The sequence below is a fragment of the Malus domestica genome, chromosome 04 (assembly GCF_042453785.1).
Source record: "Malus domestica chromosome 04, GDT2T_hap1".
NCBI classification, from domain to species: Eukaryota; Viridiplantae; Streptophyta; class Magnoliopsida; order Rosales; family Rosaceae; genus Malus; species Malus domestica.
Window position 1 is genome coordinate 24,452,871 of NC_091664.1, and position 16,766 is coordinate 24,469,636.

At 36.0% G+C, this 16,766-nt stretch overlaps 2 protein-coding genes across 10 annotated transcripts; both read left to right on the forward strand.

The window, feature by feature from the left end:
* The first annotated feature begins 799 nt into the window (after window positions 1–799).
* Window positions 800–13,024, forward strand: LOC103425877 (uncharacterized). 9 transcript variants are annotated; one of them, XM_070820678.1, is made up of 17 exons: window positions 800–1,149; window positions 1,747–1,883; window positions 1,997–2,079; window positions 2,382–2,654; window positions 2,744–2,846; window positions 2,965–3,046; window positions 3,303–3,353; window positions 3,725–3,774; window positions 4,139–4,228; window positions 4,940–5,030; window positions 6,699–6,767; window positions 7,109–7,244; window positions 7,648–7,767; window positions 8,728–8,810; window positions 10,941–11,004; window positions 11,413–11,456; window positions 12,583–13,024. In XM_070820678.1, the coding sequence occupies exons 11-17, from the start codon at window positions 6,745–6,747 to the stop codon at window positions 12,584–12,586; spliced, it is 474 nt and encodes a 157-aa protein (XP_070676779.1). In that variant the 5' UTR covers window positions 800–1,149; window positions 1,747–1,883; window positions 1,997–2,079; window positions 2,382–2,654; window positions 2,744–2,846; window positions 2,965–3,046; window positions 3,303–3,353; window positions 3,725–3,774; window positions 4,139–4,228; window positions 4,940–5,030; window positions 6,699–6,744; the 3' UTR covers window positions 12,587–13,024. The 9 variants fall into 9 exon arrangements, 5 of the variants coding, with proteins under 5 accessions (XP_070676779.1, XP_070676781.1, XP_070676780.1 ...); XM_070820680.1 differs by lacking the exons at window positions 7,109–7,244; window positions 12,583–13,024 and adding an exon at window positions 12,125–12,440 and having other exon boundaries at window positions 6,679–6,767; XM_070820679.1 differs by lacking the exons at window positions 7,109–7,244; window positions 12,583–13,024 and adding an exon at window positions 12,125–12,440.
* Window positions 12,686–16,067, forward strand: LOC139187443 (receptor-like protein 7). The gene has a single exon (XM_070820676.1). It carries the CDS (start codon window positions 12,686–12,688, stop codon window positions 15,902–15,904), a length of 3,219 nt encoding a protein of 1,072 aa, XP_070676777.1. The 3' UTR covers window positions 15,905–16,067.
* The last annotated feature ends 699 nt before the right edge of the window (window positions 16,068–16,766 follow it).

The following is a 16,766-nucleotide window of genomic DNA, read 5'->3' on the forward strand; positions in this document are numbered from 1 at the left end:
GTCTTGGAACAAGGTAAATCTGACCGTGAATCTGCAAGAAATGTAAATAACACAAGATGTATCATGGTTCACCCCAAGGTTTGGGCTACGTCCACACTGATTATTGTATTTCTCTGAGAAGATTGTGAGGGAGAGAGCCCCTGTAGTGTGAGAATGAGGCTCTCTGAATGTGACGGAGTTTGTGAGGTGAAAGTGAGGTCTCTGGGGGTGAGGAGGCTTCTTCCACAATTTGTGAGGGTGAGGGGTCCTTTTATAGAATAAGGGCTCCTCACTTATTACATATTTGCCCCTTCTTTTATTACATATTTGCCCCTTCTTTTATTACATAATTACATTTGAGTCCCCTGAATATTTATACGAGATCTAAATACGGAGGCCCTAAGTATGGTATAAACAGAATTCTTTAAATGTTAATGAATTCCCTCATAATCGCAAGACGAATGTGAGATTTATGAAGCTTAAAATATATTATGAATTGTGTCAATTCCCTTATATTGGAAAAATTTCTCAGTACATTTTAATTATTCACAAATATCACATTTCTCCTTGAGATTTTGAAGGATTTCACTAAAAAATTTACACAAAAATATTTAAAAATCAAACTCAACCGAATTATTAAAAGCAATCTCACAATTTAACAATGTCATGAATAAATCCAATTATATCAATTAGTATCTCTCATGTGACAAATTTCCACTTGCATTGTATTAACTTAGAGGTTATTGTAAATTTGTAATTAAAAGCAATCTCACAATTCCACAATGTCATGAATAAATCCAATTATATCAATGTATCTCTCATGTGACAAATGTCCGAGAGTTCTCGCCATTACTCTCAGACCCCTCACCTTCACTCCCTTCCTCTTCCTCATCTTCTCAGCCACAGAGGGTTGAACCCACCGCCTCCAGAATCTACTCCAAACCCCCAAATTTTATCCCAAACCCAAAGAAGCCCTGAAATCCCAATTCGGTTTCACAGAATCGGGGTGGCCCGCTGGTCAAACAGCAGTTTGTGAAGAATTCTGGGGTGGCCCGTTATTATATGTACCAACACAACCGCTGCCATTGAGAAGAAGATGCCTCGTGCAGAGCGGTTTGGGATATCTATGCAGCTCATAGAAGAAGAAAATCGCAACTCTCGGGCTGAGAGGTAACTGGGATTTATTCTTCTGGGTCAGTTTTAAGGGTTAGGGTTCTTTTTTTTTTTGGCTTTCTGCTAAGAAGAGTAAAATGGACAAGGAATGCATATCCACTACCGATCTATGATACATGAATGTGATCAAAATCCCCCAATCAGGGCACTTATGAACAATGTTAATATTAGTTCATGATTATTATAGGGAATGGTTATTAGCATTCCAAAAATCTCATTTGGTACTCCAAACTTTCTATAATTAGAAAGAAAAATACACTTGCGAGAAGTGTAGAATGAAATTTTTGGAGTGTTAATAACAAGTCCCTAATTATAATAGTTTATAATTTTATTAATTGGATTGCAAATTATTTAGTGAATGGAAGGATACTCAGAGATTTGAGCTATTGGGTTTTTGTTTTGTTTAAAAGACTCGGATTGAACTTCTGAAATTAGTTGGGTGAAGAATTTGACAAAAATGTTTTTTTTTTCTCTCTTAGTTTTCATACTTTGGATTTGATTGAGGATCATCTTAAGGGAGGGAGGGATGAATTACTATTTTATAATTGATGATTTATAAATAATAAATTGAGTTCCCTAATTTTTCTGTTATAGGTGAGGAAAGCACCGAGCCTGCACCAGCGTGCACCAGCTCAACTGAAGGTTGAAGGTTGCGTTCTCATGGCAAAAAGCAAAACTGAAGGACTCTAAGCTTCCAGAATGTCAAATTTGTAAAACTTTCGGTTGTTCTGGCAAGTTTTGTTGTAGTGTGTGTGTCCATCATCATGTCATTGGAATCATATGTTTGAATTCGGATTTGGAATGATTTTTCTGATGTTTGTATTTTTTGTATATTATAATTCAGTGCAGGTTTGCGTTGGATATAGGATAGTCATGGATCAGTTCAAAGCTTGGCTAATGATAGTTTCAGATCTTGATCTTACAATGGTAGGTTCTGTAACTGGTTTTGTCATCGTAGGTTCTGTAATCTGAATAATATAAATTAGGGATTTTTGGTTAGTGTCCATTTAGTGAAGAAAGGATGATTCTTTTTGTTATCATGCATATTTAAGCTCTGCTTAATTGAAGTGAAATTTCCAGTTTTTAGGCCCTATTTCAAGTCTTGAACTTTGAATTTGTCTATATGTAGCTCAGCTGAAGCTATCTACGTCGTAGTTTAAAGTATTTGTATAGGTAATTATGTGTTTAAGTTGCGCAAATTGAGTTGCCTCAATGTCTTTTGTGTGCAGTTTGGTGTATAAAAGTGGGTTTTGATGTTTCGGCAGGCATTGGGAAAAAGAAAAAACAAAGAAATTGGTTTTCGCTCAATGCATAGTTAATCTTAAAATACAGTTTATTAAATTGGGTTCATGATATATGGGTGGTAGCACATTAGCGACGTCGACTCCTGCAAGGAAGGGGCTGATGAGAGACTTCAAGAGGCTGCAACAGGACCTGCCTGCAGGGATTAGCGGGGTGCCCCAGGATAACAATATAATGCTGTGGAATGCTGTTATATTGGGGTAAGTTGGAAAAATGCAGTGCATAAAAAGAAATCTATTGTTGTTTTCTCTTCTATTATGCTACATTAATATTTCATTTTTTTCGTTAGGAGATGCAGTAAGTTGGAAAAATGCTTATATTTCTTATTTTTGGAACTCTTTATCTCATTGTTTCTTGAGTAGTTTTCTGGAAGGAAGAAAAGATGGGCATTTGTAAGTCCTATCAATTTCAATTTTTATTTTTCTTGCTTTTATTTTAGTTTCTTATTACTAATTTTAATTTTAGGTGTATTTTTTTTATGATGGTTGTCAAACGATGTTGTTTTCACAGGTTTGATCATGTATATAAGCATCTGATAGTAAATACATACAGAGTGCTTCATAATTGAAAGGAAATAGAATGATATTTTCAGGTAATTGTCAAGATTTTTGTTGATCCCCTTTTGTCGTGATGCCAATTTACGGTTCTTATCATGTAACTTGGTTGACTAAAATGTTAGTGTAATAACAGTAGTGAACTTCCTATAACTCAGAGACTTTTCCTTCATTGGGTATGGAAAAAGATTGTTGATGCTGCTGGTTCTTTTCTATAATTGATTTAGGAGTTGCCTATTGCATCCTTAAGCATAACGTCTGACTGCTAATGACATATTCTATTGCTTTCTACAGCTGCCAGTGCCTAAACCTCTAACAAAATGGAAACTTTTGCCAAAACAAAAGGTAAATCATTACTGCATGAGCCAAACAGTACTTTTCCTCTGTTTTTTTTTTACTTTCTTCTTCCCCCCTTCAAGGCTTTGTTTTGGTTCTCATATGTGGCCATTTGGTCATTGAGAAATGTAGTTGGATTTAAGATTTTGAGAAATTGGAACATCTTTAGGAAGATGACAGAATTTGGGATTGGACCTGTCAAGTTGTTATAAGAAAAGTCATAGGTATCAACGGACATGATTGCTATCCGTTTGAATTTGGTTACAATAATTTCCCTTGAGCATAATGGTTGCACTGAATTCGTTTTGTGATGATTCAGTTTTGGGTTTGAAAAAATGCTCACTGTTTGAAATTTGAAATTCTATTGATTTTCCATTCAGGTTGAACAAAAATATCTCCAGGATCCCCATTTTTTAATGGCGCTGTTAAGGTAAATTTTCTTTATCCTTCTTGCAGATTAATTTTCAATGGATTACATCTTCTGAGTAGTAGACAAGCCGGACATTGTATCTTTGAGAATGTTTATGGTGTATAGTTTCTGCATAAGTTTATTTTGGGAGTGGTATATAACCGTATATGGAGCTTCATGGTGCATGCACTGGAAATTTTATGATTTAGGATTTTTTCGATTTCCTTCCTATAGTTGTTTTATATGTATGGTTGATGAATTGAATTTGGAAGGAAAGCAACTGAATGGTTGTCTTTTTCTTTTTATTTATGGCAAGAATGCTACTAGAAGAATGGCAGATTGTATCATATGACTGTCATTGAAGATTTATCTTGAATCTGGACAGGTTTTTGTCAATTGTTATTTACGAAGGTTTTGACTGTTTGTGCTGGCACCAAAATAAAGTTTGTAGAAGGTTGCTGACCGATGATAAAAGGTAGCTTGCAATTTTTATTTTAATGAATCTTATTAAATGCATTTGAGTACCACAGAAATTTATTCAATTATTTTAGCAATTTGGAAAATCACTCTCTTCACTAAAACTGTTATTCATTTACATTAACATCTTTTATTTTTCCAAATTGTAACAGAGAAGCATGTAGATCATGAAAAATAAGAGACGGAAGTTCTGAAGTGACGACCAAGAAAGTTTAGAAGTGTAATATAGTTGTAAACAGGAATGTAAACCAGGGATGAAAAATGTTAATATAATTCTGATTCTAGATGACTCATTTGCGAATTTTATCTGAATTTGAATAATTTTTTTATCTGGGTGTACAGTTACATCTGTGATTTGTTGTTTATGTGGTAAAAAAAAAAAAGATGGCTTTATACTTTTTTATGAGACTTAATTTTGAGTTTTGAATTTGAGTTCTCATGCAAGAAGAAAGGCCACTTGAGTTTTGATTTCCCCTATATTTTCATTGTTTCATTTATACATCTGTTGGAGGATTGGAGGGGATTGAGAGGCAGATGAGTGAGATTTCTGATGGTTACACAGAAATAAATGGTCTCTCACATATTGAGCCAGATTACTCTTGGTTTGGCAGGTATGAATGATTCCAGCCTTTTTTTAGAGGAACTATGCTTTCCATATCAATCAGAATATTCTAAACGCTGGCGGTGCTTTTGTTTTCCATAATGTAAGCCCAAGATTATGCGATGGTGCTCAATTTGGATTTGTTGCATAGCTAGAAAGATGATCTTGCAGTAATTGTTGAAGACAATTATATGCCAAGGTATTGATTCTTTCGAATCCCAGCTTAAAAAACAGTCAAATTTATATATATTTTGCATCATTATATTTAGTTTACTTGGGTTAGGTTAAGATTCAAGAGAACAGCCTACTACACGGGGGGATAAATCTTTCTTATAGCATGCAAGCATGCATATCCATATATAGCAAGCAAAGTTTCACTTTGTTGGTTCTTAGGCACTAGATCGTCTTTCCTTTAGCTTGTAATTAGCTGCTCATGAATTCTTGACATCTTATTTTCTTCTTCTTATTGGGGTGTTTTACAGCCCCGTAGAATTTTTCAAGGAGCTTCCTCAATTTGTTGTCAGGCTGGTTCAATTTTTAGTAATATTTATGGTATAGATTGGGAAAACAAACTTGAGGTATTAATTTTTCAGAGATAGTTTACACTTGAAATTAGCCGTGTTTTTATGTCTTCTTTATACTTGAAATTAGCCGTGTTTTTATGTCTTCCAACATTCTCTTCTTGGAGTTAATCAGTCCTGTGCTCATGATTTGAGTTCTTAATTTTTCACGCAAAAGAGTTGCAGGCAAATGTTTTGTATTTGAGCCTGTTACGAGAGAGTTTTTTCTTTTGCGAATTGTGAATACATTTTTGCAATTGCATTCCCCTCCCTCCATCCTCCATGGTATTCTTTTTTTTTTTTTTTTTCAGTCAATCAGAGCAGACCGCACATATTTCATCTAATTACAATACTCCTAATAACCTAATCATCTACCTTCAAAACATTGGATGAGAAGTCGTACTCAGTGCACAAGGCTCCCGCTTTACGCAGGGTCTGGGAGAGGTGAATGTCGGCTAGCCTTACCCCCATTTATGGAGAGGCTGCTAATTTTAATTTTGGCTTTTAAATTTGGGTTTTGGTTTTTAATATTTATATTTTTGTCCAAATTTGATGGTATGAAAGGGTTCGATGATTTCTGATTGTATAAAAAAGTTGTGTGGTTCAAAAGATGATAGCATTTTGTGAATTAGGAAGCAGTTGCTAAGTGAGGATTCTCCGTTTCCCTTTGGATAGAAAATAATTAAGTGAAAATGCATTGATTTGGTTTTAATTTTCCTGATTTCTTCAACATGTGTATTAAACTAAAGTGAAATGCTTATTTCGGCGTATGTATATTAAACTCAACTAAATGGAAATGTTCATTACATTGCATGTGGTGTGTACCTTGTGTTTTACAGACCTATGCTTTCTGTGCTAATTTTTTATTGTTGTTGGTGTAAATATTTATATTAAGTACTAGCAAACATAGTGTTTTTTTGCTCTTGCAAGGGAATTGTCTTTTTTCCCCGGTACTTTTACAAGGATTTAGAATGGGAGTAAGTGTGTTGCAAATTGCTCTGTTCAATAGAAATATGGACATGCATGATGGAACCGATCACATATTTGGACCCTATTCTTGGAAGATGATTGCATTATTAAATAAACTGCATATAATTGGTTTAGAATGTAGACAGTTTTGATTACAGTGCTGGGATTCAACTTTCCTTTGGATAAGTTCATACCACTTCAGGCAAGTACTTAATTTAATTAAACTAATTAGGGGAGTATGAAGTCGAGTTCGTTTTTCTGTTTCTTTAGTTCTTGCCATGATAATCTATTATTTTACTTTTTCACTCTATTTTACAGATTTGTTCGAAATCTTTCAGGAAGAAAGAATGAGGCGGTTAAAGCGCAAAATGAAAGTTTACTTTTATGCTGCTAGGCTGGATTACCAGGTGAAATTTTCATTTCAAGATGTATACATATGTTCACGACTTTTTTAATACTTAGGACAGAAATTTGAGTTTTAGCATCACAACTATATGTCCATAGACACATGATGCAAATTGGGCTCACACGAATGTCAAAGTTAAAATGGCATGAGTTAAAGTTCGCTTATACAGTTGAATGTTCTCTTTGGGCGCACACAATTTTTCTTAAACTTGGTTTGGTTTTCTACTTTTGTTTAGAGATGGAGTGAGAGAGTCACAGTTCGACCGATTCTTAGACGATGAGTAGAGCCAGATCATTGACGTCTCTCTTCGTCAAGTTAAATTTTCTTTCTTATTCTTTTAAGGTCGAAGTGGAAGCTATTGGCCATGTTCATCATAAGCTATATCTTTCATTGCTTTTCGATTAAGCCCACTGATTCACCTGAAATTCCGAAAATCATAGGCAGTGCTTCAACTTCCTCAGATTCTCCTCCTGTTCAAGTAAATTTACTATTCCTCAATCTTTCTGTTTTTGGATTAGGGAGTTTTTGCTTCCTTATTTGTGCTAAATTGTAATCTCTTGGTAGATCTTTACCTTTATTTTTACTTCCTCTCTTGATTTTTTTCCTGATTGTGTTTTTTTATGAAATGTTCATGGTAAATAAGTTTCACTCCTGAAAGCTTATTAGTATTCGCTTTGCGGCAATATATTTTGTATCTAAAATTTGTTCTTTATGCTTAAAAACTCAAGGATGTACTTGATTTAATGCATTTTCTCTGTTTGCCATCTGGGTTTTATGTGATTGTTTATTTTTGGCTATGGAGTTGTGTAGTTTAAGTTTGGAGTATCAAAAAGGCGATGTTTTAATCTTTCTTAATAGTTACCATTTGCATTTGTGGACAGGCACAGTTGAGGGAGGTGACATTGCAGGAAGAGAATGCTGTATATGAAAGCACAATATCGTGTGAAAATAAAATACAGGAGAAAATTCAAGAAGAAGATTTGCTGAAGAGGAAGTTAATGGTGAGACTTGAGTATATCGTATTTTTGTTAATGGAGAACAACACTTTCTGAAAATTTATGATTTTTGTTATCAGGAGATGGAATGGAAGAGAATGAAAGGAATTTGAGATAATACTTTAGTCTAAAGAAGGATCTCAAATTGCACTGTTCAAATGAATAGTGTTTGGGTCCGAATTTCATTTTATTAACAGCCATACCATTGCTTTAATGAATGGGCTTTGTGGGTTTGGGCTCCGGGTGGGGTTTGTTTTGGTTGGCTAGAATTGCTTTCAAGGGTGACCTGCAGATTGGAGAGAGAGAGGAGGGCTGCGAATTTTGACTCGGGAAGAGATGGATGTGCTTTGGTCAGAGCGTCATTGGGGGGAGGAGGACAGAGGGACTGACAGATTGGAGAGAGATGGGAGCTAGGGGTTTCAACTCAGTGAGGGAGACATTTAGCTGGGTCCTCTGCCAGGACCTATGGGATTTCCTCCGATTTTGTCGGGTTAGCCAGTCAGGAAGGGGTTACTGAGGGAGGTATGGGAGAGTTTGTTTTTTCGGTTTCCTCCCTTGATTCAAAAGGTAATGCACTGTTTTTAATCCATTGTTTAGTACCAATTCAGCTTTATTTTTCAGTTTATTGTTTTTAATTCATTGTTTACTGTTTGGTTTGTCATCTGCTTTCTTCAAATTGCCATAGATATTTTTGTCCCTTCATTAAAGTTGTCTTAGATTTTTTTAGATTGTTTAATTCATCAGCATCAGCATAGCCGACCCCACTTAGTGGGAAAAGGCTTTGTTGTTGTTGTTGTTGTTGTTGTTGTTGTTTAATTCATCAGCAGTTTATTGTTTTGCCTGGTGGAAAAGTCCAGTCTTGGTGTGTCCTCTTACTCAAATTTAAGAATGGTTTCTTGACTGCTTAGTTTGTTGAACAACATCCTTTCCTACTTTCTAAAGCTCATTTTCTTTATTTTAACTCAGACCGACTCACTCCACACTCTCTCTGTCTCTGTGATTCTGGATTCCGTTCTGCCATTGTTGCTTCTGAAGAAACCTAATTGCAGGTTCCTTTTTCATTTCCAAGCTTCTGTTATGCTTTGTGCTGCTGTATTTTCTGTGGTTAATGAGGCTCGATTGAAATATGCATCAACTTGATTGATTATGCTGCTGTATTATCTCTCTCTCTCTGCATTTTCTCATTTTCTCTTTTTAATGAGGCTTTATTCTGCTATACTATGAAATATTCATTTTTAATGATAGTTTTATAATAGGGTATGTTTTAATTCGGAGTTTTAATTTGATCAGTGTGATTTTTTGTGATTAGGATTTAGGACCTTGGTAACATGGTTGATTAGGAATTTGTGTGTTTTCCTCCTGATCTGTATTCAAATTAATTCATGTAAGTCCCTTTCTTAAGAGGGATCTATTTTGATAAGAAACAAGACCTTGTTGCATTCTTTGTTTTCTTGAATTTCTTTGGTTTTTGATGGGTGATTGAGTGGTGTTTGATTGGGAAATTTGCTGATTAGGGTTAGGTTGTGGTCTATTTGGTTGCCTGGAAAATTTGGGAAAGAAAATGGGGTCATGGGATCAGGATTTAGGACCTTCGTAACTTGATTGGTTAGGAATTTGTGTGTTTATCTCCTAATTAGTATTCAAATTTAGTGCATATAAGTCCCTCTCTTAAGAGGGATCTATTTTGATAAGAAACAAGACCTTACAACTGTTGCATTCTTCGTATTCTTGATTGTAAAGTCTCTCTACCATGTCACATATATTAATAGGATGCTTAGGTAATTGTTGGAGAAGTTATGCATGCATTCTTTTGGCAATCCTTTCCCAGAACGTGTAGTGATCCTGATATGAGTCTAACTCTGCCTTGGTCATAGCTCAACATGGAAACGTTATTGAATATCTTCTTTATAAGCATTTCTAGGCTTTAGCCTCCTCTTTTTGAGCAGACTTATCTAATATATAAGAAAGCATGTTCTACTAGAGCTCAAATCAAACAAAGAGAGAGAAAATAAAAGTACACCATAAATAAATAAAAACTTAATTTATTAAGATGTATGGAGGAAAGGTTTTAGTCACTTAAAATTGGGTTAAATTAACGATGTTATATAGTGATACTAATTTGATGCTTGCTTGCCCTGCAATCAACTCAGTGTTTAAGGATTATGCATGTTTCCCACTTCCCAGGTCTAATCTGATTGCATGCATGTAACAATAATTAAATTTGGGGATTGGACAATTAACTAATCATAATTTATTTATTGTGTGTAATAACCTCCATAAGTGTGGTTACAAGTTGAGCCTTTTCTTTGTTTTTTTTTTTTTTTTTCATTGAAGCTTTCCAGCGCTTCTTTATATTCTTTTTCCTGTTTGTTGACAAATAAGATCATGTTTATTTTTCTTCTAATTTTCGAGTATGCATACATAAAATGTCAGTGGAGTCGATGCATGCTTGAATGACAAACCTCACACGGAGTCACTCACATAGTTTGAAAATCTAATAAACTCTAATCTGATTTTCTGTTTGAGTGATGAATGAGGAGTGTGTGCAAATTCTAAGTTATGGGGAAGCACAAATTCTTTTCTACCATTATTTCAAATGTTCTCTAACTTATAGGCATCAATAATCTGTTTAACTACATGATTCCCCATGTACCTAATTTTCCACTGCTGTTATTTATAATTGGCGTAGAGATTTTCAAAATTAGATTTAGACCTACTATAATTAACAACTCATGCAAAAATTATTTAATTAAGCACCAATTTTTATGTCCTATATGTCTTAGTAGGACAACCAATGTGGTTTGCCCATCACATATAGAGAAGTAGAAAGGAGAATGCCAACGGGTAGGTTGGAGACCAGAGTCATTTTCTGTATAAGTTTTCCGTCACCAAATATAGGTTGAGAGCATGATCATTTTCTGTTTGCACATCACAATGTTTGTTTTGAGTACTTCTCATGCCATTGAGCACAAATGTTCTTCCTGCATTAGTTAATTTTCTTTATATCAAAATTGAATCAATTTAATTTTCCTTTGTATCCAAATGTATTAAAGTAATTGTGATTGAAGTTTGTTCATGTCTGCTTTCCAAGATTTATTTTTTGGTTACTAGATATCTTACTCTGTTTACGAGTGCTTTTTAGTTAACTGAAAGAACGCTTTTCATTCTTTGGTTTTCAGGACTTCTTTACTGTTTACAAGTCAACCCCACCATACCAAAGTACAAGACAAGCGAAGATTTGATGTAATTTTTGCTCTTAACTTTGGATTTTATATTTTGGGTTAATTATCAACCGGTTTCTGTTACTAGATTTAGAATTGTAATTTGGTACCACTGCTGCCACCTTAGTATTCACATCCTAATGGCACAAAATGGTAATTTTAAATTCTAGGTTATGGGTAAGCATTAGTATTTGGAGGCACAAATTCTTTTCAGCCACTGAACCAAGTGTCATCATAATACCAAAAGAAAAAAAAAAAAACTTGGTTCTCTTTATCGCATTGTTTCTTGGGTAGTTTTCTAGAAATGAGGTTGAAAGGTCGCACCACTTCTTTACTCCATATATATGCACATCCTTATAATCTTTAGACTAAATAAAGCAAAGAAACATCATGATATTGCTAATGGATTTGGTATGTTTTGGAATTTCAGGAATTTCAATTGTTGGAGAGAAGTTGGTTCCTTGGCATTTTCAGGTATATAATTATGTACCCTATTTTTATTCAAGCCCTATTTTAAATGTAAGATTGGTTTGTGTGAAATGAATGAAAAAGAGTTAGAATACCCTGTTTTGGATTTTGAAAAAGAGATTTGGAAATGTATGATGTCCTTTTTATATACCCTGTTTTGGATCACTGTCTGTGTTATTTGAAAAGGAGAGACATGGATGATCGGTGTGTGTTATTTGTTCAAGGAGACATACTTATTTGGATTTTCTCGCAAGCCTATTTTATACACCCTGTTTTTATTCAAAGGCTGCTGCCGTTTGAATATGATTCGTTAAAATGTGCTATCATCAACAGTTTGCATGAAAAACATATTTCACTTTGTTTTCTTCACTCAAGGTGCTTTTCAACACTGTTTCTAAGCTATTTTCGTTACTGTTATGTAAGTTAGTGCTAATGGATTTGCTATGTTTGCGATTTTCATAAATTTGGATCGTTGGAGGGAGCACTTGGCCCTTTGGCTTTTGAGTTATATTTATTTACGGTGATTTTGTGACTCTGTTGTTACATTTTATTCATGCACGTTGGGACTAGATTTGGCTATATAACTGTGACATCCTTTGACTATGTATAGCTATGATAACGGTGGAATGTGTAATTGCCATCTCTTAAGTGGGTATAATGTTAATGGTTTGCAGATGCTTAGCAGACTATCAACAAAATTGCTATCGATGAAATTGGGAAAGAAACTTGGGGAGATAATGTTAATAGTTTGCACATGCTTACGAGACTATCTGAAACTGCTTAAATTTTATATTTTGAGTTGCATAAAGTTAAGGAGGTTACGATATGTTTCCGAATTATTAAACAAACCGAGATAGCTTAACAAGTTAAGTCCGATATCAGGCTCAATTGTAGGTTGGCTTTAATTATTATATCTTTATAAGAAACATTAGCTTATATGTGCACTAAGTAAACTAAGGTCATCTATTATAAGTTTCCCTATGTCTTCTATCTCTTTATGGTGTGTGTTATTTGTGTCTGATTGGTGTTTCCCCTATATTTCCTTATGTTTTCTATCTCTTTATATGTGCACTAATTAATTTGATTAGTGTATGTTTAATTTATTCAGGTTAAATGTGTTTTATTCATGCAGTTAAGACTCGTGCATTCAAGTCCTGTAGCAAAGCGCGGGCATATTTTTGAGCGTAAACTATTTGTAAGATAGAATATATCTCCTACTGTAGTCCTGCTAAACCATGGAAACAACTTACGTACCTAACACGGTATTCCCCGGCCCTACGCCTATCTCAGTTCACACCTACTCCATCAGAAAGACTTCAAAGGAAGCAAGTCAAGCCAACAAAATATCTCCCGTGGAAGATTTATCCCCGACATTAAAGGCAGATCCTTGTCTAATTCATTTCTGCAATGTTTTAATATCACTGGTTACAGTTAAAAGAAAACGACCCAAGACTTCAAAAGTCTGCAAGTCAAAAAGACTCCAAAGGGACAAAAACAATTTAAGGCCACCACACCAATCCTTGAGTTCATCAAACACTTTCCTTACTCGGCTAGCAAAAATGAAAACTTTACAATCTTTTGGCCTCCTATTCTTCTTCACTATCTGTCATATTGTCACAACTGGAGTCTACAGCCAGTGTCTTAAAGACCAGCAACTGTCATTGCTCCATTTGAAGAACAACCTCACATTTGATGATCTTGGTTCTCTGGTTTCCTCCCAGTTTGTATCGTGGGATTCAAGTACAGACTGTTGTTCTTGGATCGGTGTTACTTGCAGTAGCAACGGGAGTGTTGTTGGTCTCGACATTAGCAGCCAACACATCTCGGGTGGCATTGACAGCTCCAGCAGTCTCTTCGATCTTCAGCATCTTCAAAGCCTCAACTTGGCCGATAACTCTTTTGTCGAAGGCTCCCGCATTCCATCTGCAATTGGAAAGCTGACAAACTTGAGGTATCTAAATTTTTCAGATAATCATTATTTCGGGAAAATTCCCTTTGAGATTTCACGCTTGACAAGGTTGGAGATCCTTGATATTTCTCAAAGTTCCTATAATGGGGACCGCAAGCCACTTGAAATCTCGAAGTTCAGCATGCTCTTTCAGAACCTCTCAAACCTGACGGTGTTGAACTTGGACGGAAACAATATCTCTGCTCCGGTTCCAGGATTCTTTGCCAATTTTTCAAAGTTGACTACCTTGAATCTAAGTGATTGTGGGTTACGAGGAACATTTCCGAAGCAGATCTTTCAGGTACCTACTCTACAAACTATTGACCTTTCCTTGAATACGGAACTTCGTGGTTCCTTGCCAGAATTTCCCAAGAATGGATCTCTTCGATCCTTGATTTTAAGCGGGACAAGCTTTTCAGGGTTATTGCCCGACTCAATTGGCAACCTCAACATGTTGTTCACACTAGACCTTTCCGAATGTAATTTCACTGGATCAATCCCGAAGTCAATTGGAAATCTAACGAAATTGGTTGATTTGGACGCGTCATCAAACATGTTTAATGGTCCAATTAGTTCTATTCACTGGGAAAACCTTATTAATCTGGTACATCTCTCTTTGTACGACAATCATCTGGTGGGGAGCATTCGGTCATCTCTATTTTCTCTTCCCTTGTTGCCGTACTTATTACTTTCTGATAATAATTTCTCTGGGCAACTCCCTGAAACTTTTAACGTCTCTTCTAGTTTTCTTACTTCCATTGATTTGAGTTTCAATCATTTGGAAGGACCAGTTCCCATGTCTATCTTCAATATTCGAGGGCTTGAAACCCTCACTCTTTCTTCAAACAATTTCAGTGCCTTTCCTTTTAATTGTCCTCAGCTGCCAAATCTGACGGAGATTGATCTTTCACACAATAGCTTGAGAACATTCCCAGTTTTCTTAAGAAATCAAACCTATTTAACAAAGTTGGATCTTTCGGAAAACCAAATTCAAGGCCAGCTACCCAATTGGATATGGAAGCTCGATTCTCTTGATTACCTAAATGTTTCTCATAATGCCTTGGAAAGTCTCGAAGGTCCTTTCATCAACCCCACATCTTCTATGTCTAGGCTTGACCTTCATTCAAACCAGCTTAAGGGGCCAATTTTAATTGTCCCACCAAATGCCGAATATCTGGATTACTCAAAGAATCATTTCAGTTCTAGTATTCCAGTATCAATATGCTATGCAACAAGTCTTCTCGCTCTTGATTTGTCCAGTAATTCTCTGAGTGGTGAGATTCCCCAGTGCTTGGCTGCAATGAGCAGACTCGTGATACTTAATGTCAGGAAAAACAACATTACTGGAATGATTTCTAATCTTGAATTTCCTGAAAATTGTGAGTCATTACAAGCTCTAGACCTCAGCCAAAATCAGATTGAAGGTCAATTTCCAAAGTCTCTAGCCAGGTGCAGATGGTTAAAATTTTTAAACCTTGCAGAGAATCAGATAACAGACACCTTCCCATGCTTGTTAAAGAACATCTCTGACTTGAGGGTTCTTGCTTTGCGGTCCAACAATTTCTATGGGGGCATTGGATGTCCAGTAGTGAAGACCAATGCCACCTGGTCAGCTCTTCAAATCATAGACTTAGCTTACAACAATTTCAATGGTGAAGTACCAGGATTCCCTCTGACAACATGGCAAGCAATGAAGGGTAACAGAGATATTAGTGATTCTAACTATATAGAGTTATCTTCTCTTGGGCATGGGCATATATCCACTTCTACGAGTGCGGCTCTAAATCCTAATGAACCTGCGTACGGTGATCGCGCAGTGTTTACATTTTCTTATGAGCCTGCTATAACGATTACAAGCAAAGGTTTAAAGTGGGATCTGGCAAAGATTATAAGTGTCTTGACCTTGATTGACTTCTCATGCAACAATTTCAGTGGGTCAATTCCCAAGGAAATGGGAGCTCTGAAATCTTTATATTTTCTCAACTTGTCGAGTAATGCTTTCACAGGTGAAATCCCATCGTCATTTGGTAACATGCGACAACTCGAGTCCTTGGACCTGTCACATAACAAGCTGAGCGGGCAAATCCCACAACAGCTGGCAAATCTTAGTTTCCTTGCATTCCTGAATCTCTCGAATAATCAACTTGTCGGCAAGATCCCAGCTGGTACTCAAATTTCAACATTTCCAAGAGACTCATTTACGGGGAACAAAAGGTTATGGGGGCCTCCGCTGACGGTGGATAATAAAGCAGGACTGTCACCACCACCATTAAATGGAAGCCGTCCAAATTCTACAAATGAGATTGATTGGGATCTTATTAGTGTCGAAATTGGATTTGTATTTGGCTTTGCAGTTGCTGTTGGGTCACTTGTGTTCTTCAAGAGATGGAGTAAATGGTATTACAGGGCTATGTATAAAATCCTTGTGAGGATATTCCCTCAGCTTGAAGAAAGAATTGGTCCTCATCGAAGACATGTTCACATAAATCAGAGGTGGAGACGTTGAAATGTTTATGAGGAGCAAGCAGCTGGACTCCATGTTGTGCCTAGGGTAAGATCCAACAAATAAAGTACGGTTTCACATTTTGATATATAACTTGTGTTGTAATTAGGTTTGGAAGTTATTTTGTATCTTTCTGCATTATGGTTAATAAATTTTCCTTGTATTATCGAGGTTTCTTAAAAAACGAAAAGAACAAGCCTACTAACCATGCCTTATGCGCACATTTCGAATTCCATTTTAACACTTTTCTAGGATGGACACTCAAACACATGAGCAAGGAAAAAGGGTTATCATGTTGTTTGAATTTGTGATGCATTATATCTTTTATCTGTTGGTTTTGCACCCTTTTTTCTACCCTGTCTAGTTTGCTTTCTTTGGATATCGAAATCAGTCGAGATCAAGAGTCAACAAGGAAATGGATACACATACGAAATCAGTATTGAATCAAACAATTTTAATTATTTATAATTCTTTTGTTTGTTCTCCCTTGTTTTGGCTTTGGTTTGTGAGAAAATTAGCTCTTTTCTGTTGTGTGTTTGTACACAGTCTTTGATTTTAAATGTTTGCTCTGTTTTTCATGCACTGGTCAAGTTCTGTTTATATATTATCGCTGAATTTCAGTGGTCAGGTTCTCTCCATGATCACGTCGAATCCTTATGAAAATGAATCCAGAACAAAATCGCGCTAAAGCTAGGGCGTCACCCGTAAGTGGCGCGCTGTGTGGCCCGAGCACAGTGATAAGTGAGCAAGGGTCGCTGTATCTCCATCGGCACCCGGATGCAGTGTTAAATGAGCAAGGGGGCCGTAGAAACTTCTTTTCGAACGACTCCACTCAAAGTTGTTTGGGAGCATATGCTCCTATCAA

What these genes read in the sequence shown, in the direction of transcription:
- LOC103425877 (XM_070820677.1), top strand. Translation starts at nt 6,639, where the DNA reads ATGATAATCTATTATTTTACTTTTTCACTCTATTTTACAGATTTGTTC. An exon ending in CTGCTAGGCTGGATTACCAG is followed by an intron (nt 6,768 to 7,647) that starts GTGAAATTTTCA and finishes ATTTGTGGACAG; the next exon opens with GCACAGTTGAGGGAGGTGAC. An exon ending in TGCTGAAGAGGAAGTTAATG is followed by an intron (nt 7,768 to 8,727) that starts GTGAGACTTGAG and finishes ATTTTAACTCAG; the next exon opens with ACCGACTCACTCCACACTCT.
- LOC139187443 (XM_070820676.1), top strand. Translation starts at nt 12,686, where the DNA reads ATGGAAACAACTTACGTACCTAACACGGTATTCCCCGGCCCTACGCCT.